This window comes from Podarcis melisellensis (genome assembly GCF_964234715.1).
Source record: "Podarcis melisellensis genome assembly, chromosome: 8".
NCBI lineage: Eukaryota > Metazoa > Chordata > Lepidosauria > Squamata > Lacertidae > Podarcis > Podarcis melisellensis.
Genome location: NC_138540.1, coordinates 73,051,315 through 73,075,558, shown reverse-complemented (window position 1 = coordinate 73,075,558; position 24,244 = coordinate 73,051,315). Strand labels below are relative to the sequence as shown.

The 24,244-nt window shown below is 43.2% G+C and overlaps 2 protein-coding genes across 2 annotated transcripts; both read left to right on the top strand.

The window, feature by feature from the left end:
* The first annotated feature begins 2,697 nt into the window (after positions 1 to 2,697).
* LOC309375249 (sulfotransferase 2B1-like) lies at positions 2,698 to 11,847 on the top strand. Its single transcript, XM_081920857.1, has 6 exons — positions 2,698 to 3,228; positions 4,959 to 5,167; positions 6,751 to 6,877; positions 7,993 to 8,087; positions 9,939 to 10,119; positions 10,834 to 11,847. Exons 1-6 carry the CDS (start codon positions 3,099 to 3,101, stop codon positions 10,968 to 10,970), a joined length of 879 nt encoding a protein of 292 aa, XP_081776983.1. The 5' UTR covers positions 2,698 to 3,098; the 3' UTR covers positions 10,971 to 11,847.
* A 539-nt stretch (positions 11,848 to 12,386) lies between these two features.
* Positions 12,387 to 24,003, top strand: LOC309375248 (sulfotransferase 2B1-like). Its single transcript, XM_081920856.1, has 6 exons — positions 12,387 to 12,552; positions 13,482 to 13,690; positions 14,041 to 14,167; positions 20,745 to 20,839; positions 23,113 to 23,293; positions 23,853 to 24,003. Exons 1-6 carry the CDS (start codon positions 12,423 to 12,425, stop codon positions 23,987 to 23,989), a joined length of 879 nt encoding a protein of 292 aa, XP_081776982.1. The 5' UTR covers positions 12,387 to 12,422; the 3' UTR covers positions 23,990 to 24,003.
* The last annotated feature ends 241 nt before the right edge of the window (positions 24,004 to 24,244 follow it).

Sequence of the window (24,244 nt, the reverse complement as noted above, 5' to 3'; positions counted from 1 at the left end):
CAGAACAGAACAAAACAACCAACCAACCAACCAACAGAAAAACACCTATTCAAGTGGGCGGAGAAGAACATTCTGTCGATCAAATCCAAACACGTCGCCAGGATGGAAAACGAGGAGGCAAATTGGCTCAGCTAGCAAACCATCTCAGAGGTGGAATGCAAACTCCACCCCCGCCGACTTCCAACAGATAGTGGAAGACTTCGGAGAACCAGTCGTGGATCTGTTTGTCACCCCACTGAACACTCAGATGTACAGATTTGTGTCTCGCTTCCACTCACAAGAAGTGCAGGGAATGAACATGGGAACAACCGATTGGCTACCGGGGATGATATATGGTCCCCGCCCCACATTCAGCCTTCTGGCAAGGACAATACAAAATATAATATAAAATAAAATAAATTAAAATAAAATAAAATAAAACAAGCCAGGGATGACTCTTCCCTCTCACTGGTCTGCAATGTCACATGACAAAAAAGTCCTTGCTGGGCTTACCTGCAAAGAACAGGGCTGCAGTGGAGCAATTTCAGTAAAAAGGTGACTTTTTTAGTTAAGGAAGATGTGACAAGTCTCTTACTGCTGATGTGCTACCGTGCACAGCAACTACACTGTGGCAATTTAGTTTGTGCAACAAAGGGAGAAACTTTCCTCCTTAGCTTGGTTGGGGAAAGGTGAGGATTAAAGGGCTGTTTTGGAGGTTGTAAAAGGTTAAAGTTCCCCAAGAGCTCGATCCTCTAGGGTAGTGGCCTGATAAAATGGAGGGGGAAAGAAGAAAGGGACATCTAGAGTGGGAGTTTGGGAAACTGTCACCAAGAAGCACTCCAAGATAAAGAAAACATAGAAAAATAAGTTGCAGCCAAATCCAATTCAATCCAAAGTAAAAGCAAGGAAATCCAGAAAGGAAAAAAGTAAGAGAGCTTCAGCACACGAGGACCTTCCTTTCCAGCTGGTAGGCAGGCAGTCTTGGATGTGGTGAATCCTTTCATGGGGTAATGTTGTGGGACATCAATATCAGTGCCAAGGCTTCCTCAAATGGACCAGCTGGGGACTTCATGGCCTCCATGACAACCATGGTGTTGTCTAGGTACATCTGTGGTCTAATCAGAACTCCCCCTCATGCAAAAAGCTGGTTCTGGGTCATGATCAGGACCACAGCAGGTGTCTGGGAGGGATGAAACTCCTCTACCCACCCTCTCGGCCTGAAATTTGCAAAAGCAAAATATTGCGTAAAGCAGATTATTAAAGTAGCCTTCTGTTCGGTCCCGACAGATTTATCCAAAGTCTCCTTGATCAGCTACATCATGCACTGATAGCTCCCATTAGCAGCAGGCAGGGGTAAGAAATCAAATCCTTTCCTGATTTAAAGGTGAGCCTACAAAATTCGCACTTTTCGCAAACAGGCACTTTCCTGAATTTTGCAACGCAGTTCTGAATCCAAGTAATGTAGACAAAAATGCCTTCACTAGGGTAAAGAGTGCATCTTGTGAGTCTTGTAGAACCTGCCTAGCAGTCAGGCCTCTTCCCCCTCACCTAGGAGGGTGGGGCCCTGACTGACCAAAGCTAGAAAAGGTGGAGGCTGTTCAGCATCTTGAATACCATCTTGTCTGTGGGTCCTGACTGACTGACTGACTGTAGCTTTGGAAGCTGAGCTGGCTAAAAAGACCTTTGGGTTGGGGTATGCTGGTTTCGGTGTTGTTATCATGGCCCCAGCTATCTAAAGTTTTTAACTGCTTTAATTAATTTTAATTGTTTTAACTGGGTTTTAACTTGCATGCATTTAAGTACAGGTAGAATTCTATGGCATGCGGTGGCGGTGGATCTTTGGGGTCCTCCATAACGGTGGGAGATTGTGGATGCCCCAAAGAACCAAATGTGTGCCCTCTAGTGTACAAAGCCCCTTCTTATTTGGAGGTCCTGATGCAGATTCTAAGCCTGCTGTGTTGTATGTAGACAAAAAGTTAATGTATGTCTTTGCTGCATATTGCATATCGGCTAATAGTCTTCTAAAAAGGACCTTTTCAACACTGGCTCCAGCCTGGTGGAACGCTCTGCCTCATGAGACCAGGGCCCTGCAGGATCTGATTTCTTTCCACAGGGCCTGTAAGACAGAGTTGTTCTGCCTGGCCTTTGGCTTGGAGCCAATTTGATTCCCTCCCCCTCTTTCTTTTCCCTTTTCCCTTTCTCCTCCTGTGATGAGGCTGCATTTTAATGTTTCAATATTTTAATTGTTGTATTTTAATCTTGTTTTTAAGTTGTGTTCATTCAACTTGTTTTTATTATTGCTTGTTAGCCTCCCTGAGCCTGGCCTTGGCTGGGGAGAGCGGGGTATAGATAAAGATTATTATTATTATTATTATTATTATTATTATTATTATTATTATTATTAAATTCTTAATTCCAAAGCCACAGTGTGTGAGTAGGTTCACAAGCAGTTATGCATGTGTGTGGATGGGGTGTGTGTGTGCGCCTTGCTTTGGGCAGGTGTGACTATGGTGCTGCATTCTCTTCTTTGTTTAAAGCGATTTTCCTTCAGTTGATGCATAGTAATCTAAGGCAGGCACATCCAACTCCCAAGAGACTGCAATCTATAAAAAAAACTGGCAGTGATCTTCCCATTGAATTGACGAAAGTTGGAGGAAGACCCAAAGCTGTTGATGAGCTTTTTTGGGGGAGCAAAAGTTGTTGAGCCGAACTTGCTGAGCTTCTTTGGGGAAACCAAAAACTGATCGACCAGTAGATCGCAGTTGACCAGTTGGACAGCATGCCTGATTTAGAGGATGTGAATGGGGCCTATTTCCTAATGGAGGTGATGGAGATTTGAGTTAATTGTGCATCTAATTTGTGCCCATGAGCTTATTGAGATTTGAAAGGCTAATATGATATGTATTCAGAACTGAGTTCCTTGGATTTTCCCCCCACCCAGCCTGGTGGCACCACTTGAACATCCATTCTTGACCCATTGCCACCTCCTGAACTCATCCCTTCCTCCTGCTTCCCAGCTATCCCCAGAGTTGGGCTCTAAAACTGTCGCTACCTGAAAATTACTAAGGATGTAGCATTATAACCTTCTTTCTCTCATCTTCAGTTTTTCAGTGTCATTGATGGCTTTTTTCAAATACAAGGAAATCCTTTTTACTCCACTGGTCCACTCAGTGGAAACACTCAGCTATGTAGAAAACGAATTCCAACTGCTGGATGATGATACTGTGGTCGTAGCTTACCCCAAGTCAGGTCAGTTGTGCGATTAAGTAAATAGACTCTGGATTTAGTTGGCTTAGTGAGGTACCACTTTGGATGATAATATTTAATACATCACTAACTTTAAATATGAAGCTAACAAAGAATATCCCCTCCCCACACTCTTTTGATACTTTACAACTGTGATGCTCCATGAATGTCAGGACAAAGAAAAGTTATCTCAGAATAAGAAAAGAACAGGGGTGGGGATGGGGAATAAAAAAAATACAGAACTATACATGACACATTTGTGCCTGGAAATTTCACTGCAAAAGATAATTAAACTTGAGCTTCAAAGAGAGAAATTTTCTAGCCAGATTTATCACTGCAGTGAGATTCAGCCACACATTAAACTCAGAGAGATATGTAGGTAGATCCCTCTTCACTCTAAATTAAGGTTACCAGATTTGAATCCGGGGGCACTTTTAAAATTCAGTGGATTTTCTATGGGGACTGATTTGTAAATCCGGGGACTGTCCCCAGGAAACGGGGACGTCTGGTAACCTTACTCTAGGTGTCAAACTTTCAGTTCTGAGGGTTCCCCCCCACTGTGTAGGCATCTAAATGCCATGGAATGTAACTCTAAGCAACTAAACAAAACATGAAGGCGCATCTCCACCCCCATCATTCAGGCTGGACATTGAGGTCCAGCTCCAAGGGCCTTCTGACAGTTCCCGCACTGCAAGAAGCAAAGTTACAGGGAACTAGGCAGAGGGCCTTCTTGGCAGTAGCACCCACTCTGTGGAACACCCTCCCATCAGATGTCAAGGAGATAAATAACGACACAACTTTTAGAAGACATCTCAAGGTAGCCCTGTATCGGAAGGTTTTGAATGCTTGTTTTCATTAAATGTTTAGATAAAGCTGCCCAGAGTGGTTGGGGAAACTCAGCCAGATGGGTGGAGTATAAATAATAAAATGATGATGATGTGTGCACACTTGTACAAAAAGGACAGGTGTGTTGGAGCAGCTCATGCTTTGTACTCAAAAATCACAGTTTGTCTTTAAAACAGCCCTGATTCCTAGGTAGCTGCCTACGAAAATGGAGGTCACCATGACAAACTTGCATTCTTGGGATACCTTAACAATGAAGGTAGAAGAGACCTATGTCAAAGGGAACTGGAATGTTCAAACTTATTTAATAGAAATATACTTGTTTAAATTGTCCAAAATTATTTGTGGGTTTTTCAGAAAACATCACATAGTCCCACTGACAAAGGCCAATAGTCTGGAAACGGATCACAGTCTACCTTGTGCCCACCCCTCTTTCTCACAGTTATCTGGGCAACTTAAATCAGCACTTGCCTTCCAGAACATCGCCCACCTTCTCTTTGCACAGTTGTTCTTAGGACAAAATTGTTTGGACTCCTTGCTGGAAACCAAAGGAGAGGAGAAGGCTCTTGTGCTCATGTTTTGCTTCCTGGTTTCCCACTTGCATCTGGGAGAAACAGGATGCCAGACTCGATGGGCCATTGGTCTGATCCAGCAGGCTGCTCTTCTGTTCTCATTTGCACCACACTCAGCAAAATAATATCATCAACTTCAGCATGTTATACCATTCCTGATTTTGGGGAATCTTGTTGCACAGGAAGGTGCTAAGTAGCTAGCTGTGGACAAAGATCCATTCCATTTCTTGTGATCGTCTAATTGATTTCACAAGGGAGAGACATTAATGCACAAGTGGTTTTACAGAAGAAGACTGTGACTGGTGGATTTCCTCTTAGGTACTCATTGGATGGTGGAGATCTTGGGCTTAATCCAGAGTCAAGGGGACCCCTCATGGGTTCAGAAAGTACCACTGTGGGAAAGGGCACCCTGGATTGAGATGGATGATCATTTGCAGATTGCCTTGAAAAATCCTTCCCCCAGGATCCTGACTACTCACCTGCCATTCCAGCTTTTCCCCAAGTCCTTCCTCCACTCCAAGGCCAAGGTGAGAGAGGAACAGCAGACACATCAAGACTGTCTTTGACTCCTGTCTTTTTGAGACACAGATGTGGGCGATTCTGGAACACTTGGCACAACCTGTTTACAGGAGGATGCCATATTTTGTACTAGAGAATGGGGAGGAATATTGGAAAGCTCCTTAGCAGTTGCCCGATTGCGGGAGAACTTGAATTGGTCATGGTCCACATGCATGGTCAGCCCAGGTCCTCACTGCAGGCTTCTCCTGTTTCCATGTCAGGCTTTATTATGCGACACTTTATGGATTATATATCTCACAAATTAAAAGTATTTAAAGGGCGAAGCTTGAATGACCATTTTTAAAAAAATGGCATGATTTTATTTCTTTTTTAAAAAAACATTTTTATTAAAGATTTTCTTGGGTTACAAAAGTACATGCATTGTTTCTTTTTTCAGGTTCTATAGTCTTTCTTACAAATCAGTTACAGATATTAGTGTTGAGTACTGTATAAGGTTGGGGAAGAAGAGGGGGGAGAGGAGGGGTGGTGTGGTGAGGCTTATATTTTTTGTATAGTGTACGTGTACAGTTTGTGTCAGCATTAACTGGGAAGGTTCTCTTTCTATTCATTTATTGCACTTCCTTGGTAGTGAGAGGTATGGGGTTGGTTTTCTGTGGGTGGCTGCAGTGCGGTTTGTTTGATTTATGAGGGGAGGGGGAGTGCTTGTTGGGTTAGGTAAACCAGAGTGATTCTTATGCTGTTGGTGGATTGTTGTTGTTATCTTGTTGGGCTGTGTTTGTGATAAAGGGGAGCCACACTGGGGTGAAGGTATCCTCTTCTATTGATTCCCGTGTCAGTTTCAGTTTATTGGTTAACTTTTCTAGTAAGGCTGTTACAGTTTTTAGTGACACAGTGTATTCTAGTTTTGAGGGATTTTTTTCCTGTTTGCTAATAGTCTGGAGTCCTTCCCTCCATATTTGTAAAATGGTTGTTTTATCATTGATTTCTAGACAGTCAATTCCCCTTCTTTTTTGTTCCATGAATTTAAGATGGGGGGAGGGTTTGGCTCCTGTTAGTTTGTAGTGTGATGAGAGAGTCATAATGTCTTGTTCTAATTTACCAATTTATGCAGGCTCCTCTGGTGACCGCTTTCATTGTGTCCCAAAGGAAGGGGGTTGTTATTTTGCCCACCTCATTGTCCTTAAAGAAGTTTTGGAGAGTTTTCAAGAGACTAATCCCCCTTTTTGAGGAGGAAAGCACTGTTTTTTGGGCTAGAATGTTAAAATGTTGAGCTTTTTTTAGGGGAGCCAAAGTTCTTGAGCTTCTTTGGGGGTTGCCAGTGATCTAACGGTGATCTACCACAGACATCCAGTGATCTACCTGTTGCACGTGCCTGGAGTAGACCATTTGAAATTAATGGTCCTATGTTAGTTATGCCCATTATTTTCCGTGGCTCCGCTCTGAGTAGATGTCACACTGGATACATTCAGTAACAGTAAATTAAATAACAATTTGTTACCTTTTCATGGGGCAGTAGTCAGCTGCCACACTCTGCCTAATGTTAGGGCTGAGATGGCTGCTCTCCCTAAATGTGGTCCTGTATCTGTTACAGATAGTCTGTACACAGCGTAACCCCAGAGATGTGATGGTTTCAACCTACTACTTCAGGAAAGGCCATAAAGATTGCAATGATCGAGAAACTGTTGAAGAGTTCATGGAGAGTTTCCTGAGTGGGGAAGGTATGGAAGGAGGCAAATCAGCCAGTCTCCTTTGCTGTGATTCAGCACAATGTCCGCTACCAGAAAGGCTCTCTTCTTAGCTCATGGAACAGCCTTGACAGAGAAGTATAATTTGCAGTTGGATACATGGAGAAGAGAAGAAATGGGTGAAAGTCCTATTTTAGTCATATTTTTTAAAGCAAATCAATAAACGTCCTTAACAAATGAGTAAGACTGGCACCAACATGAGAATAGATTGGAACCTCACATTCAGTGTTGTGGATGATAACAGACATTCACTGGTGGCAGAGACAAAAACAAACAAACCTTAACAGAGAAAGCTGCATTCAAACCTTTACTTCTCCCCTGTGTGGATAATGTCACTACACAGATCAGTCACTAGGTGGCGCTGGACATACGCCACAGTCAATGTTTTCTGTTACTTATTTTGTTTTTGAGGGACAATGCAGTCATTCTAAGTCCCTGACAGGCCAACTTGAATAAACCCCACCTAGCTATTCTATGCTGCATCAACAGAGGTATAGTGCCCAGATCAAGAGAAGTCATAGTCCCACTGTCTTCTGCCTTGGTCAGACCACACCTGGAATACTGTGTCCAGTTCTGGGCACCACAATTTAAGAAGGATATTGACAAGCTGGGATGTGTGTAGAGGATCTTGACCAGCATGATCAAGGGTCTGGAAACCAAACCTTATGAGGAAGAGTTGAGGGAGTTGGGTATGTTTAGCCTTGAAAAGGGCCCCCAGCCCCCAGGAGCTGGCACCTATGCTGACTGGTGTTTTTTCTACGTCTACAATGGCATTCTCTCCCTTCCCAGTGAAAGCCAGTGTGGTGTAGTGGTTAAGAGCGGTAGTCTTGTAATCTGGTGAACTGGGTTCGCGTCTCCGCTCCTCCACATGCAGCTGCTGGGTGACCTTGGGCAAGTCACTCTTCTCTGAAGTCTCTCAGCCTCACTCACCTCACAGAGTGTTTGTTGTGGGGAAGGAAGGGAAAGGAGACTGTTAGCCGCTTTGAGACTCCTTAGGGTAGTGATAAAATGGGATATCAAATCCAAACTCTTCTTCTTCCCCGCACAACTCTTTACATTTCACCATTGCTTCCTCTTTGCTCTTCCAGTGTGTTATGGTTCCTGGTTTGACCATGTGAAAGGCTGGGTGGAGATGAAGGAGAGAGCCAACATCATCTTCATCACCTATGAAGAACTGCAGCAGGTACAGGTTCAAGCTTGCCTGTGTTCATGCACTACCAGGTTACGGGCCCAACTCTGACATTATTCATGCATGAAGTTGCCAATTTTTTGTTTGGAAAGATTCTGGTACTATTGGCCAGACGACTCTGAGGAAGTGCAAAATTCCTTGCTACCCCTACAAGAATTATGAAGAAAATAAGAATAGGAATAAGAATAATATTGTACCCATTCAAATGGGTAGCTTGCTTCAGCCACTCTGGCCAGCACATATAAAGACATAAGAAAACATTAGCATTAAAAAGCTTCCCTATACAGGGCTGCCTTCAGATGTCTTCTAAAGTTTACATAGTTACTCATCTCCTCAATATCCGATGGGAGGGTGTTCCACAGGGTGAGGCCACTACCAAGAATGTCCTCTGCCTGGTTCCCTGTAGTTTCACTTGCGTGCCAAGGCCCCGTGACTTGCAGTTCCCTAGTGGGTAATAAACACACGGACAAAAGTATTTAGGCTTATGAGTTCAAATAGGCCACAACTTTATTGGTTACAGATGTGAGCGGTTTGGCTTAGGCACAGGGTGACACTCAACTCCCACCCATCTGCAGGGAGTCCAGCTAAGGGCAAACCACCAATAGGGCAAGACGTATGACTTACATCAAATAGGGGCACCCCAACTGTTCCCCGTTGGGGTCGTGGCATGGCCCTAGCCCATGTCCGGGCATCGGATAGGATCCACCCCCCCCCGGATCCCTTTAACAGGATACCCTTAATGAGGAGGAGCAGACAGAGGCTACAACTTCCCCTCCATCCAAACAAAGGGTTACCCAATGCCTAACCTCACAAAGTTGTGACAATTGCTACAAGGTAGGCAAAAACCAAATGGCTGGTGCCAATTTGCCAAGTGAAAAAAAAACCCTACCCGACCCCAACAATATGGCAGCTGACATTTGTCCATAGCAAGGTCATGTCATAGCAAAGCATAAAAAAGAAGGCAGGTGGGTTGGGAGATCTGGCAAAGGACGAGAGAGGAGGACCACCTGGCTGTGCCACAGATTAAATTACCCATGGCCACACCCCCAACTGGCACTGATTGGACAGCGGGGCAACCCTGGGCATGGCCCCACCCAACGCCGGTGACGCAGCCAGGATGACACTAGGGGGTTGTCAATCTCTGCCCCCGCCAGATCACTGCAGTGGTCAGGATGCCTGGCTGCAAATGTGCCCACCGGAAAAGGTGAGTGGTCTTCTCACAGTGAGGGAACCTCCAGAAGGCCCTTGGTGTTAGATCTCAGTGTCTGGGCTGAACAATTGGGGTGAAGGTGCTCCTTCAGGATTTAAAGGCAAAGAGCCCCATATCATGCACAGTGCCCTTCCTTTCTTCTGCATTGGAGCAGGTATGTCAATAGTTTGTGTCATTTCAGGGATGTGAAAACTAATTTTTTGCAAATTTATTCAGTGAGGTGCCTTAAAAGCAGTTTTTTGGGTGTGAGGATTTCAAATCTATCATTTTTGTGATTGGACAACATTTAGTTTGATAAGACCACAGAGGAATGAGGAAAGTCATGTTACAACTTTTTAGCAGCCCTCTTTTTTAGGAAATGGAATGCTGAAGAATTCAACACCATTTAGTATGACAATAACCTGCTTTTCTGCCTTGAATGCAATGCCTCTTGCTGACTCTGATGCCTCCTGGGTGCTGTGATGGCTGAGGAGCAGCTGGAGACAGGATGGGTTCGGCACAGTGATAGCAGTGAATTCCATACCTCATGGCATCCATCTTGCCCAAATCACATACACCTCTGTGTGCCTCTTGATCAAGGGCAAGCTCTCTACATCACATGAGGATTCACAGCCATTTGCTTTTGCTTTCTGCAGGACCTTCGAGGCAGCGTGCAGAAGATCTGTCATTTTCTTGGCAAGGAGCTGAACAGCCAACAAATTGAGTCTGTGGTGGAAAACGCCTCCTTCCAGAAGATGAAGGAGAACAAGATGTCCAACTTTTCTTTAATACCAGAGAGAATTTTTGATCAAACAAAAGCAAAGTTCATGAGGAAAGGTAAAAACATTGGACGCCAAGGAATAAGGCCATAATGCTGCATGCCAGGGGTGAAGAACCTTTTTCTTTTTCTGTGGATGTCTATTGCTTCACAGAAAAAGCCAATCCCCAACTAGGCCAGAAAGTGGGGACAGTTTGCCTGATATCGTGTTCTCTCTGTGCAACATCTCACCTATGTCTAGCTTTGTTGCATGGATGCCCCAATCAAAACAAGAAATGTTCTGAGAACAAGGGTATGCCTGTAAGATTTTGAGGCCTGGATAATTCTGGGGGTGCCTGAAAGTAGGTTGCAGATTCTCCAGGCCATCAAGACACAGTAGTTGCCTCAGGGTTGTCAATGCAAGATTTGGCAGATTCTGTGCCTTTCACACCGATTTGGAAAGCAAGCAGAAATTCAGCAGGCAGAGCAACAGACACACAGTTCATGGAGATCTCTGAGGTGCAATAAGAAAGCATGGCTGGATGAGACACCCAGCTGGTCCAGGTACCCAACATGCATGCATTAGTGCTGCTGGAAAGCCAGATCAGGAGGGAGGGAATGGCTGGGGATGGGCTCAGAGCAAACGGCTAGGGAGCATGTGTTTACTTCCATAACATCAGCCATCTGAGGGAGCTGCCACATTTCTGAGCATGAGAAAGAAAAGTCATAATTTGAGCTGAAGTAATTTCATGCAAACTTCTTTGTGGTTTCCACTTGCTCTTGTGTTGTTCCAGGGATCTCCGGGGACTGGAAGAACCACCTGACAGTGGCGCAGAGTGAACGCTTTGATGATGCCTATCAGGAGAACATGCGTGGCGTGAATATGACCTTCCCATGGGACCAAAGAGTCCCAGATTGTTGCTCCTGCTAAGAACCTCTCCTCCTCCTAAGAACCACATTCTTATGTATCATATGGTTTGGCTATTTTCTGCTACCACTGCGCTAAATAAACATACCTGATTAGGAATGGAACAGTTGTTCTTTATTTTTTGACCAAATCACAAAGTGTCTTTAGAGCTTGGAGGTCTCACTGCAGCAGCTCCAGGAGAAATGCTGAGACCAAGACGCCCCTTGAACATCGCCTTCATAGACCTGATGAAGGCCTCCAACCTTGTCAGCCAAAAAGGACTCTTCACACTGCTCAAAATAGGATGTCCACAGAAGCTTCACGAGATGATTGTGTTCTTCCATGATAACATGCCCGGCACCTTCCAACATGACGGCACATCCTCAGATGCCTTCCCTGTTTGTGTTCTTTTCTTAAATTCACGAACTGCTCTTATAAAAGTTCCTCTTTGAATGTTAAAGAGCAGGGTAAAATGAATAAATTTACCCTTAATGGCCTGCACTGGCCTGGAACAAAAGAGAAGTTTTCAACAAGTGTTTAAAAGGTGGCAGAGATATCTCCTACTGAATCCCTGTTGTCAGGGTGTTCCACAGGGCAAGGCCAATGATACTGAAAACTTGGTTTCTTGTTGTCAAATGAGACACACCAACATGGGGGACAACTGAAGATATTCCTGCAGATGATTTCACTGATCGTGGTGGACCATAAGGGTTCAGGTGATACCTGGCAAATCTTGGACCAGGTTGTTCAGGGCTTTGTAAATCAATGCAAGAACCTTGAACCTGTCTCAGTAGCAGATGAGCAGCCAGTGCAGCTGTTTTAACAGTGGGGCCACATGTTCTTGACCAGAAGCTCCCGTTAGCAATATGGCTGCAGCATTCTGCAGCAGCTGGAGTTGCCTTTATCCTGCAGTGTGAGAAAGATGGTAAGCTTCCTTCACGTATGAACTGACAGAAACAACGGCTACATGTCACTAGACACATATATGTTATCCACTCCATAGTCTGGTACCCATTTCCTGAACCTCTAAGTTTCTTCAGTGAAAGTGCTGGGGAAGCAGATCTGAGCAGAGTCGAATTTTTGCATAATAGCTGGTGAGCAGCAGATTTGGTCTGGAGGGCTGCAAAATGCTCCTTCGCAAGTGACTCTCCTAGCAGGATTGAACCCCCTCCCCATCTATAAAAGTGGGACGTGTGTGTGTGTGTGTGGGGGGGAGAACATGCCAGTTGATGCATAGTGGCAGTGATCCAGAGGAGGTGAATGGGGCCTATTTCCACATGGAAGTGAAGGTGATTGGAGTTCATTGTGTGACTATTTTGTGTCCAAGATCTTACTGAGATTTGAAAGCCTGATATGATGTGCACTCAAAACCGAGTTCATTGGATGTGACATAATGTCTCTCTCTCTCTCTCTCTCTCTCTCTCTCTCTCTCTCTCTCTCTCTCTCTCTCTCATCTTCAGTTTTTCAGTGTCTTCAATGGCTTATTTCAAATACAAGGGGTTCCTATTTGCTCCCCTTTTTATGTCTGTGGAAACACTCAGCTACGTGGAAAATGAACTCCAACTGTTGGATGATGATATAGTGAATGTCACTTACCCCAAGTCAGGTCAGTAGTGCAATTAGGTAAACAGACTTTTGATTTAGAATTAAAGTATCCACTAAGCCTGCCAGGTATGTTTGTTTTTGACATAAGTCATAAACAGCCACCATGTAGCTGCATATTAAATAAATAAATATTTAAACCCCGCCCATCTGGCTGGGCTTCCCCAGCCACTCTGGGCGGGTTCCAACCACATATTAAAATACATCAAACATTAAAAGCTTCCCTAAACAAGGCTGCCTTCAGATGTCTTGTAAAAGTTTGGGAGTTGTTGTTCTCCTTGACATCTGGTGGGAGGGCATTCCCCAGGGTGGGTGCCACTACCGAGAAGGCCCTCTGCCTGGTTCCCTGTAATTTGGCTTCTCACAGTGAGGGAACCGCCAGAAGGCCCTTGGCGCTGGACCTCAGTGTCTGGGTAGAACAATGGGGGTGGAGACGCTCCTTCAGACACACTGGACCGAGGCCATTTAGGGCTTTAAAGGTCAGCACCAAAACTTTGAATTGTGCTCGGAAATGAACTGGGAGCCAATGTAGGTCTTTCAAGACCGATATTATGTGGTCTTTGCGGCCGCTCCCAGTCATCAGTCTAGCTGCTGGGGATCTCTAGGAACGGAATGAAAACAAAACTGCTGCTAACAGGATGCTGCTCTCTACCTTCCCGTAGGCCTCTGGGAGAAACAGGATGCCAGACTCAATGGGTCATTGGCGTCATCCAGAAGGCTATTCTTCTGTTCTCAGTTGTGCCACACTCAACAAAAAAATATAGTCAGTTTCTCCACAGGAAACCGTTCCAGAATTTTGGGGTCTTGCCCCATAGGAAGGTGCTGAATAGCTAGAAGAGGAAGAAGATTCATTGAAATTCTTATGTTCCTCTAATTGCTTTTGCAAGGGCCAAGGATTAACACACAATGACTGACTGGTGGATTTCCTCCTAGGTACTCATTGGATGTCAGAGATCTTGAGCTTAATCCAGAGTCAAGGGGACCCTTCATGGGTTCAGAAGGTACCACTGTGGGAAAGGGCACCCTGGATTGAGTTGGATGAACATTTGAAGATTGCCTTGAAAAATCCTTCCCCAAGGATCCTGAATACTCACCTGCCATTCCAGCTTTTCCCTAAGTCCTTCCTCCGCTCTAAGGCCAAGGTAAGAGAGGAACAATGGACACATCAAGACTGCCTCTGACTCCTGTCTTTTTGACACACAGATGTGGGGGATTTGGGAACACTTGACACAGCCTCTTTACAGGCGGATGACATTTTCTGTACTAGAGAATGTGGGGGAATATTGGGAATCTCCTTAGCAGTTTCCTGATTGTGGAAGAACTTGAATTAGACATGGTCCACATGCATAGTCAGTCCAGGTCCTCACTGGAGGCTTCCCTTGTTTCCATGTCAGGTTTTATTTATCATGCCTTCAGTTGCTCCCACACTCTGCCTAATGTTAGTGTTGGGTTGCCTGGGCCCTCCCTAAATGTGGCCCTGCCTTTGTTACAGGTCATCTATACTCTGCGTAACCCTAGAGATGTGATGGTTTCAAGCTACCACTTCATCAAAGGCTTTAAAGAATGGAAGGATGCTGGGACTTTGGAAGAGTTCATGGAGAGATTCCTGAGTGGGGAAGGTATGGAAGGTGGCAAATCAGCCACTCGTGTTTGGTGTGACCCAGCACCAGTGATACGGAATATCAGAATGTATATATTTTTAGCTAACGCAACAGTCCTATCAGAGAACTATAATTCCCAGTTGGATACATGGAGAAGGGGAGAAATGGGGAGGGGTCCTAAATTTGTTATTTGCTTTCAAAGAAAATCAACAAATGCCCGTTCAAATGGGCGAGAAAGGCACTAAAATGAGAATAGGGTGAAACTTAAGGAAAGTCCTTAACACCAACAAGACAATAGATCAGAATCGATGATAGCAGACATTCTCACTGGTGGCAGAAAGAAAAAGAAACCTTAATGGAGAAAGCCCATTGAAGTGTAAGATTGTTGACTTCCGGTTCGCGCCAGCGCTTAATGGCGGTCCTCCCTTCGAGCTCCGGAGGAGGACTGCTTCACGAGTTCGGGTCTGACCGCTACGGCGAAGCGGGGACCCTCAGAAATCACAAGCGCGGAAGCCTGTGAGCAAGGAGACTCGGTGGGCACCATTTGCGCCCCCCTTTACTGCAAAAGAGCCTTTTTAAAGGCTCCGGAGCGGCATCGGGTGTGCGCGCGGTGCTGAGAGTCGCTAGCCAGCCCGTGGAGTGAAGCCGCGTCGCCATGAGCGGAGAGCGCCAATTCCTTCCTGAAATTTGGAATTGAATTTGAACACCCGTAAGTAGGATTGAAAGGCTTACTGGGACTTTTAAAACTTTGTTTGAAAATTTGGCCGAAAATGGGAAAGGTAAAAATTAAGGAAGTCTGCCTTCCCCGGACTGCATGACAGCTAAAGCAACGAAACTACAAAGCTGCAATTGGATGAAAAATAATTTGAAAATTGTTTAACCTGGACATTGACTTTGAACCTCCCCCTAGCAAGCAGGAGCAAGGGGAAAGATAGGTGGATTTTGTTTAACCTGCATGGAAAAAGTAAAGGGAAAAAAGTTTTCTACCGTTTTAGACTCTTGGAACGGACTGCCTGAGTAGGGCACCGAGACGGTGAACTGTCATTTGAGATTTGCTACAAAGTTGGGACTTTATTTGTTACAAGTTTGAGACTTTACTGAAACTATTAACAGACAGTTTTGATACATTGGAAGTCTGTTGCTAAAAACTTTTTTGGGGGGACTTTCTGTTTCTTTGTTCTTTTGCCTAATGGATACTTTGAATTACCCCCTCTAGAGGGCTGAGGGGTAATAGTTGCAAAACAGACTGTGAAAAACAAGTCAGTGGATTTTTCCATTTAAAAGCTGCTCCTGTGGGAATGACCTTGGGACATGAGTGGCCCAGCAGAAGAGATAATAACAAGAGCTAAAAGCAAAGTTGGACAAAAGAAAAGAGGCTCAATATCTAGTGTACTGCCAGCAGGTGCAGCTGGGCAGGAAAAAGTGACAAATATATCTATGGATCCAGTGACACAAGCATTACTTAAAATAAATGAATCTTTAGAAGTCTTGACAAAGCAGAGTACAGAAAATACCAAACAGCTGACAGAACTTTCAACAAAACTAGATCTGAACACTAAAAGTATTACATCTAATACAGAAACTATAAATAAATTGATTGAAGAGAACTCCATAACTCGAAAAATTGCTGAAGAAGCTAAAACTACTGCTGAAACTACACAGGAAAAATTAGTACCAGTCTGCAAAAAGCTGGATGAACATGAGGCGGCCTTGTCTTTGTGGGAACTACAGAGGAAGGAGAGAAATCTGAGATTAAGATTAGTCCCTGAAAGTGAAAAAGATAACTTGGTGGACTTTCTCACAAAAGAGTTTTCGGAATTTTGGCAGGTAAACTTGGAGGAAGAAGAATTTAAGATAACAGCTGCCTTCAGACTGGGTAGGAGACAAAACAGAAAGAGTCCAAGGGACTGTCTGATAACCTTAAGATCCAAAGAGGAAAGAGATAAAATATTAAATTTACACTATCAAAAAACCTTAGAGATCGAAGACGCTTATGTGCAAATTTACAAGGACATCCCTAAATACATTTTGGAGGCGAGAAATCACTACAAGGACCTGGTTTACCTGCTGAAAAAGAACAATCTACTTTTCAGGTGGGAATTTCCACAAGGTTTGTCTTTCAAGTACAAAGGAAAGAAAGTAAAAATAAGAACAGTGCAAGACAAAGAACAATTCCTGGAAAGAAACGAGGAGGACCTTCAGAAGGGAGTGGTGGAACCAACTTCAGAAGCAGATATTTTGAATTTAACATTTGGACTTAAACCACCGACAGAGGAAGAACAGAGGCAGGTAGCAGCTGGAGGAGGAACTAATTAAAATAACAAGATGGCTCTGCAATTTCTAAGTTGGAATTGTAATGGATTGAACCTTCCCAGAAAAAGGCGTGAGGTTTTTCACATTTTGAAAAGAGAACAATTGGACTTGATTTGCTTACAAGAAACCCACGTGACTAGGGCACACAGAAAATTGCTTATAAATAAAAGATTAGGACAGGAATTTATTTCATCAGACAAAGTCAAGAAAAGAGGAGTGGTGATTTATGCAAAGGAAAAGTTGGCCCCAAAGCTGATTTTTAAAGATGAACAAGGAAGATTTCTGGCAATACAAGTCCAAGGAGAAAAATTTTTGACAGTTGGAATTTATGCACCAAATGAAGGGAAGGCAGAATTTTTTAAGAAGTTGCATGAGATTTTATTGGATTATCTGGATTACAATGTAATCATGATGGGAGATATGAATGGCGTGGTCTCCACAAACATGGACAAATCACAAAGACAGGTGGTCTCTAAGGACGGGAGATTACCAAAGACTTTCTTTGAAATGACTGAAAATATGGACTTGATTGATATTTGGAGAACAAGGAACCCTCTGGAGAGAGAGGGAACCTTTTTCTCTGAAGCAAAAATGACATGGACAAGAATTGACCAAATATGGGTTACTAGTGGGATGGCTCCAAAGATAAAAAAAGTAGAAATCTGCCCAAAGACTTGCTCCGACCATAACGCCGTAAAGATGGAGATGAAATTAACAACAGCTGGCTCCTTCAGATGGAGAATGAATGACACCCTATTTAGAGATGATGAAATCTACAAAAAGGCCCAAAAAACTTTGAAAGACTACTTTGAGATAAATCTGAGGACAGATGTCGAGAAAAGAGTAATTTGGGACGCAAGTAAAGCCGTGATGCGAGGTTTCCTAATACAACAGAATTCTCTAAAGAGGAAGAAACAAAATGAGAAGAAAGATAAGATCTTGGAAAAGATGAAAGAAGGAGAAAAGAAACTGAGGTCAAAACCAAAGTCTCATGAGATTTTGAGAGAAATTAAGTTTTACCAGATGCAGTATATGGAACTGATGAATCAAGAGATAGAATGGAAAATTAGGCAAATGAGACAAAGGACATTTGAATCAGCAGACAAATGTGGGAAACTTCTAGCATGGCAATTGAAGAAGAGACAAAAATTGAACACAGTTACAAGTTTGGAGGTGGAAGGAAAGAACATTTATAAACCAAATGAGATCAGTAATTGTTTTCAGAGTTATTTCAGAAGACTATATGCAAGAGGGCCGGAGAATGAAGGAGAAATAGATGATTTTCTTAAGAAATATGGATTACAAAAGATTTCACAACAAAGTACGATGGCTTTGAATGAGAAAATAACAGAACAAGAAATAGAGGGTGCCATTCAAAATATGCAATTAGGGAAATCTCCAGGACCAGATGGGTTGACCTCCAGATACTACAAAGCTTTGAAGGAATGGTTAGTACAACCGTTGAAGGAGGTCTGTAATGAAATTTTAGAGGGGGAAAAGGCACCCGAATCGTGGAAAGAAGCATTTATTACACTTATACCAAAAACTGAGACTGAAAAGAATCAGATAAAGAACTACCGCCCTATATCATTACTTAATGTGGACTACAAAATTTTTGCTGACATTTTGGCAAAAAGACTGAAGAAGGTGTTGGTGGAAGAGATTCACAAGGAACAGGCTGGCTTTCTCCCAGGGAGACATTTGTCAGACAACGTGAGAAATATAATTGACATTATGGAATTGTTAGAAGTCAACATCAACACGAAGGCTGTATTAATATTTGTGGATGCAGAGAAAGCTTTTGACAACATTTCTTGGAGTTTTATGAAGAAGAATTTCCATGGGATGGGGGTAGGTCAAAGGTTTGAAAATGGTATAGGTGCAATATACTCTGAACAAAAAGCAAAGTTAATTGTAAACAATGTGGTTACTGAAGAACTTCCTATAGAAAAAGGGACACGACAGGGGTGCCCAATATCCCCATTACTTTTTATATCTGTCTTGGAGGTTTTGTTAAATATGATCAGGGGGGACCAGCTGGTTAAAGGGATTCAGGTCGGAGCTAAACAATATAAACTGAGGGCTTTCGCAGATGACTTAGTATTAACTTTACAACAGCCAGACACTAGTACGAAAAGAGTTTTAGAACTAATTCCAGTTTTTGGTCAGGTAGCAGGATTTAAACTGAATAAGCAAAAAACTAAAGTCTTGGAGAAAAACTTAACAAATGCTGAAAAAGAGAGGTTTCAAAGTGAAACTGGATTAATGGTGGTAAAGAAAGTGAAATATTTGGGGATTAACATGACATCTAAGAACGCGAACCTATTTAAAGATAACTATGATAAATGTTGGACAGAGGTAAAGAAAGATCTAGAAATATGGTCAAATTTGAGACTTTCCTTGTTAGGCCGAATTGCTGTAATTAAGATGAATGTATTGCCTAGAATGTTATTTTTGTTCCAGACATTACAGATTGTGGATAGAATGGACTGTTTCAAGAAGTGGCAGAAAGATATATCTAAATTTGTCTGGCAGGGCAAAAAGCCCAGAATAAAATTTAAGATATTAACCGATGCAAAAGACAGAGGGGGGTTTGCCCTGCCGGACTTGAGACTGTACTATGAATTGGCAGCTTTCTGCTGGTTGAAAGACTGGCTACTTCTTGAGAATACAGACATTCTGGATTTGGAAGGGTTTGATAATAGATTCGGTTGGCATGCATATATATGGTATGACAAGGTAAAAACTCATAAAGGATTTAAAAACCATATTGTCGGGAAAGCACTTTATAATGTTTGGATTCGATATAAGGATTTGTTGGAAAATAAAACCCCTAGGTGGTTGTCACCAATGGAAGCTAAGGAGGTGAAAAAACTTAATATGGAATCCAAATGGCCAAAATATTGTGAAATTTTGGAGCAAGAGAGTGGAAAAATTAAATTACAGAATTATGAAAAAATGAAGTCTAAAGTCCGAGATTGGCTTCACTACCATCAAATAATGGAAGTGTTTAAACAAGACAGGAAAATTGGCTTCCAGGTGGAGAGATCAAAACTAGAAACAGATCTGTTAGAACCCAATACTAAGAATTTGTCAAGAATGTATAACCTGCTGTTGAAATGGAACACACTAGATGAGACAGTAAAATCAGCCATGATTAAGTGGGCACAAGACATTGGTCATGATATTATGTTTGCTGACTGGGAACAGTTATGGACCACCGGTATAAAATTTACGGCATGTAATGCCCTAAGAGAAAATATTATGAAAATGATTTACAGGTGGTACATGACCACAGTCAAGCTTGCAAAAATTTATCATTTGCCCAATAATAAATGTTGGAAATGTAATGAGACTGAAGGTACTTTCTACCACCTTTGGTGGACTTGCCCGAGGATTAAGGCCTTCTGGGAAATGATTTATAACAAAATTAAGAAGGTACTTAAATGTACGTTTCATAAGAAACCAGAGGCATTTCTCCTGGGCATGGTCGGCCAATTGGTGTCTAAGAAGGATAGGACGTTTTTTATGTATGCACCACAGCAGCAAGGATTCTTTTAGCAAAGTATTGGAAGACGCAAGAACTACCCACTCTGGAAGAATGGCAGACGAAGGTGATTGACTACATGGGACTTGCGGAGATGACCGGCAGAATACGTGACCAAGAAAAAGAGACGGTGGAAGAAGATTGGAAGAAATTCAAAGTATATCTTAAGAACTGTTGTAAAATTAATGAATGCTAAAATGTCAAGGGAACGGAAAATATAGAATTACAGCTGTAATTGATTAAGTATGAGAAGAAGCTAAAAAAGAAAATAAGTAATTAGTTAATTGGTGCGAGGGGTTGTTGAAGAAATTTTAAAACAGGGATGCAGAAAAGGGGAGGTAAGGGGAAGTCTGGGAAGCAAGGTTAATGAAAAAGAGGTTTTGAAATTATACATGTTTATATGTTTTGTTTGTTTATGTGTGTGTGTTGTTTTGTTTTTAAACTGTGTTGGAAAATCAATAAAAATTAATTTAAAAAAAATAAAGTGTAAGATTGTTGACTCATTCAAACATTTACTACTTCTGTACGTGGATTATGTCAGTAGATAGATCAGTCAGCAGGTGGCATTGGACTCAGGGTAGCATAGAAGTCTCCTGTTACTGATTTTGTTTTTAAGGGATAACGCAGTCATTTTCCAAGTTCCTGACTGGTGTTTCCTCTACATCTACAATAGCATCCTCTACTCCCTCCCACAACTCCTTACATTTCACCATTGTTTCCTCTTTGCTCTTCCAGTGGGTTATGGTTCCTGGTTTGACCATGTGAAAGGCTGGGTGGAGATGAAGGAGAGAGCCAACATCATCTTCATCACCTATGAAGAACTGCAGCAGGTACAGGTCCAAGCTTGCCTGTGTTCATGCACTACCAGGTTACGGGCCCAACTCTGACATTATTCATGCATGAAGTTGCCAATTTTTTGTTTGGAAAGATTCTGGTACTATTGGCCAGACGACTCTGAGGAAGTGCAAAATTTCTTGCTACCCCTACAAGAATTATGAAGAAAATAAGAATAGGAATAAGAATAATATTGTACCCATTCAAATGGGTAGCTTGCTTCAGCCACTCTGGCCAGCACATATAAAGACATAAGAAAACATTAGCATTAAAAAGCTTCCCTATACAGGGCTGCCTTCAGATGTCTTCTAAAGTTTACATAGTTACTCATCTCCTCAATATCTGATGGGAGGGTGTTCCACAGGGTGAGGCCACTACCAAGAATGTCCTCTGCCTGGTTCCCTGTAGTTTCACTTGCGTGCCAAGGCCCCGTGACTTGCAGTTCCCTAGTGGGTAATAAACACACGGACAAAAGTATTTAGGCTTATGAGTTCAAATAGGCCACAACTTTATTGGTTACAGATGTGAGCAGTTTGGCTTAGGCACAGGGTGACACTCAACTCCCACCCATCTGCAGGGAGTCCAGCTAAGGGCAAACCACCAATAGGGCAAGACGTATGACTTACATCAAATAGGGGCACCCCAACAGTTCCCCGTTGGGGTCGTGGCATGGCCCTAGCCCATGTCTGGGCATCGGATAGGATCCACACCCCCGGATCCCTTTAACAGGATACCCTTAATGAGGAGGAGCAGGCGGAGGCTACAACTTCCCCTCCATCCAAACAAAGGCTTACCCAATGCCTAACCTCACAAAGTTGTGATGATTGCTACAAGGTAGGCAAAAACCAAATGGCTGGTGCCAATTTGCCAAGTGAAAAAACCCCCCTACCCGACCCCAACAATATGGCAACTGACATTTGTCCATAGCAAGGTCATGTCATAGCAAAGCATAAAAAAGAAGGCAGGTGGGTTGGGAGATCTGGCAAAGATGAGAGAGGAGGGCCACCTGGCTGTGCCACAGATTAAATTACCCATGGCCACACCCCCAACTGGCACTGAGTGGACAGCGGGGCAACTCTGGGCATGGCCCCACCCAATGCCGGTGACGCAGCCAGGATGACACTAGGGGGTTGTCAATCTCTGCCCCCGCCAGATCACTTCAGTGGTCAGGATGCCTGGTTGCAAATCCGCCCACCGGAAAAGGTGAGTGGACTTCTCACAGTGAGGGAACCTCCAGAAGGCCCTTGGTGTTAGATCTCAGTGTCTGGGCTGAACAATTGGGGTGAAGGTGCTCCTTCAGGATTTAAAAGGATTTAAAGGCAAAGGATTTAAAGGCAAAGAGCCTCATATCATGCACAGAGTGCCCTTCCTTTCTTCTGGATTGGAGCAGGTATGTCAATAGGTTGTGTCATTTCAGGGATGTGAAAACTAATTTTTTGCAAATTTATTCAGTGAGGTGCCTTAAAAACAGGTTTTTGGGTGTGAGGATTTCAAATCTACTATTTTCATGATTGGACAACATTTAGTTTGGTAAGACCACATAGGAATGAGGAAACACATAAATTGCTTTCAGAATTTTATCTTCTGAAAATTTTAGGTAATACAGTGATACCTCTGGTTGCAAACCGGATCTGTTCTGGAGGTCCGGCCATATCCTGAAGTTTTTGCAACTGGAGAACTGCTTCTGCGCACTCGCGTGGCATGGTTTACAGCTTCTGCACATGCGCATGAGGCAAAAACCTGGAAATATACTTCCGGGTTTGCTGCTTACATATCCCAATGTTTACGTAACCAGAGGTACAACTGTACTTTATCATAATCATAATAAAAAAATATAATAGCAAGTAATTGGCAATCATTTTTAATGACTCATATGCAATTCTACACACATTTTGTTTACCAAGCAAAACAAAACTATATTAATTTAACCAATATATGTTTGCATTTTCAAGTCATGTTACAACTTTTTAGCAGCCCTCTTTTTTTGGGAAACGGAATGCTGAAAAATTCAACACCCCCTAGTAAGACAATAAGCTGCTTTTCTGCCCTGAATGCAATGTCTCTTGCTGACTCTGATGCCTCCTGGGTGCTGTGATGGCTGAGGAGCAGATGGAGACAGGAGGGGTTCTGCACAGTGATAGCAGTGAATTCCATATCCTCATGGCATCCATCTTGCCCAAATCACATACACCTCTGTGTGCCTCCTGATGAAGGGCAAGCTCTCTACATCACATGAGGATTCACAGCCATTTGCTTTTGCTTTCTGCAGGACCTTCGAGGCAGCGTGCAGAAGATCTGTCATTTTCTTGGCAAGGAGCTGAACAGCCAACAAATTGAGTCTGTGGTGGAAAACACCTCCTTCCAGAAGATGAAGGACAACAAGATGTCCAACTTTTCTTTAATACCAGAGAGCATTTTTGACCACACAAAAGCAAAGTTCATGAGGAAAGGTAAAAACATTGGAAGCCAAGAAATAAGGTCATAATGCTGCATGCCAGGGGTGAAGAACCTTTTTCTTTTTCTGTGGATGTCTATTGCCTCACAGAAAAAGCCAATCCCCAACTAGGCCAGAAAGTGGGGACAGTTTGCCTGATATCGTGTTCTCTCTGTGCAACATCTCACCTATGTCTAGCTTTGTTGCATGGATGCCCCAATCAAAACAAGAAATGTTCTGAGAACAAGGGTATGCCTGTAAGATTTTGAGGCCTGGATAATTCTGGGGGTGCCTGAAAGTAGGTTGCAGATTCTCCAGGCCATCAAGACACAGTAGTTGCCTCAGGGTTGTCAATGCAAGATTTGGCAGATTCTGTGCCTTTCACATCGATTTGGAAAGCAAGCAGAAATTCAGCAGGCAGAGCAACAGACACACAGTTCATGGAGATCTCTGAGGTGCAATAAGAAAGCATGGCTGCCACATGTCTGAGCATGAGAAAGAAAAGTGATAATTTGAGCTGAAGTAATTTCATGCAAACTTCTTTGTGGTTTCCACTTGTTCTTGTGTTGTTCCAGGGATCTCCGGGGACTGGAAGAACCAACTGACAGTGGCGCAGAGTGAACGCTTTGATGATGCCTATCAGGAGAACATGCGTGGCGTGAATATGACCTTCCCATGGGACCAAAGAGTCCCAGATTGTTGCTCTTGCTAGGAACCTCTCCTCCTCCTAAGAACCACATTCTTATATATCATATGGTTTGGCTATTTTCTGCTACCACTGCGCTAAATAAACATACCTAATCAGGAATGGAACAGTTGTTCTTTATTTTTTGACCAAATCACAAAGTGTCTTTAGAGCTTGGAGGTCTCACTGCAGCAGCTCCAGGAGAAATGCTGAGACCAAGACGCCCCTTGAACATCGCCTTCATAGACCTGATGAAGGCCTCCAACCTTGTCAGCCAAAAAG

Bases quoted from the DNA above. Each gene is read 5' to 3' on its own strand.
- LOC309375249 (XM_081920857.1), top strand. From the start codon at position 3,099: ATGGCTTTTTTCAAATACAAGGAAATCCTTTTTACTCCACTGGTCCAC. The intron at 6,878-7,992 runs GTATGGAAGGAG...TTGCTCTTCCAG, and splicing joins GAGTTTCCTGAGTGGGGAAG to TGTGTTATGGTTCCTGGTTT. The intron at 8,088-9,938 runs GTACAGGTTCAA...TGCTTTCTGCAG, and splicing joins CCTATGAAGAACTGCAGCAG to GACCTTCGAGGCAGCGTGCA.
- LOC309375248 (XM_081920856.1), top strand. From the start codon at position 12,423: ATGGCTTATTTCAAATACAAGGGGTTCCTATTTGCTCCCCTTTTTATG. The intron at 20,840-23,112 runs GTACAGGTCCAA...TGCTTTCTGCAG, and splicing joins CCTATGAAGAACTGCAGCAG to GACCTTCGAGGCAGCGTGCA. The intron at 23,294-23,852 runs GTAAAAACATTG...GTGTTGTTCCAG, and splicing joins AGCAAAGTTCATGAGGAAAG to GGATCTCCGGGGACTGGAAG.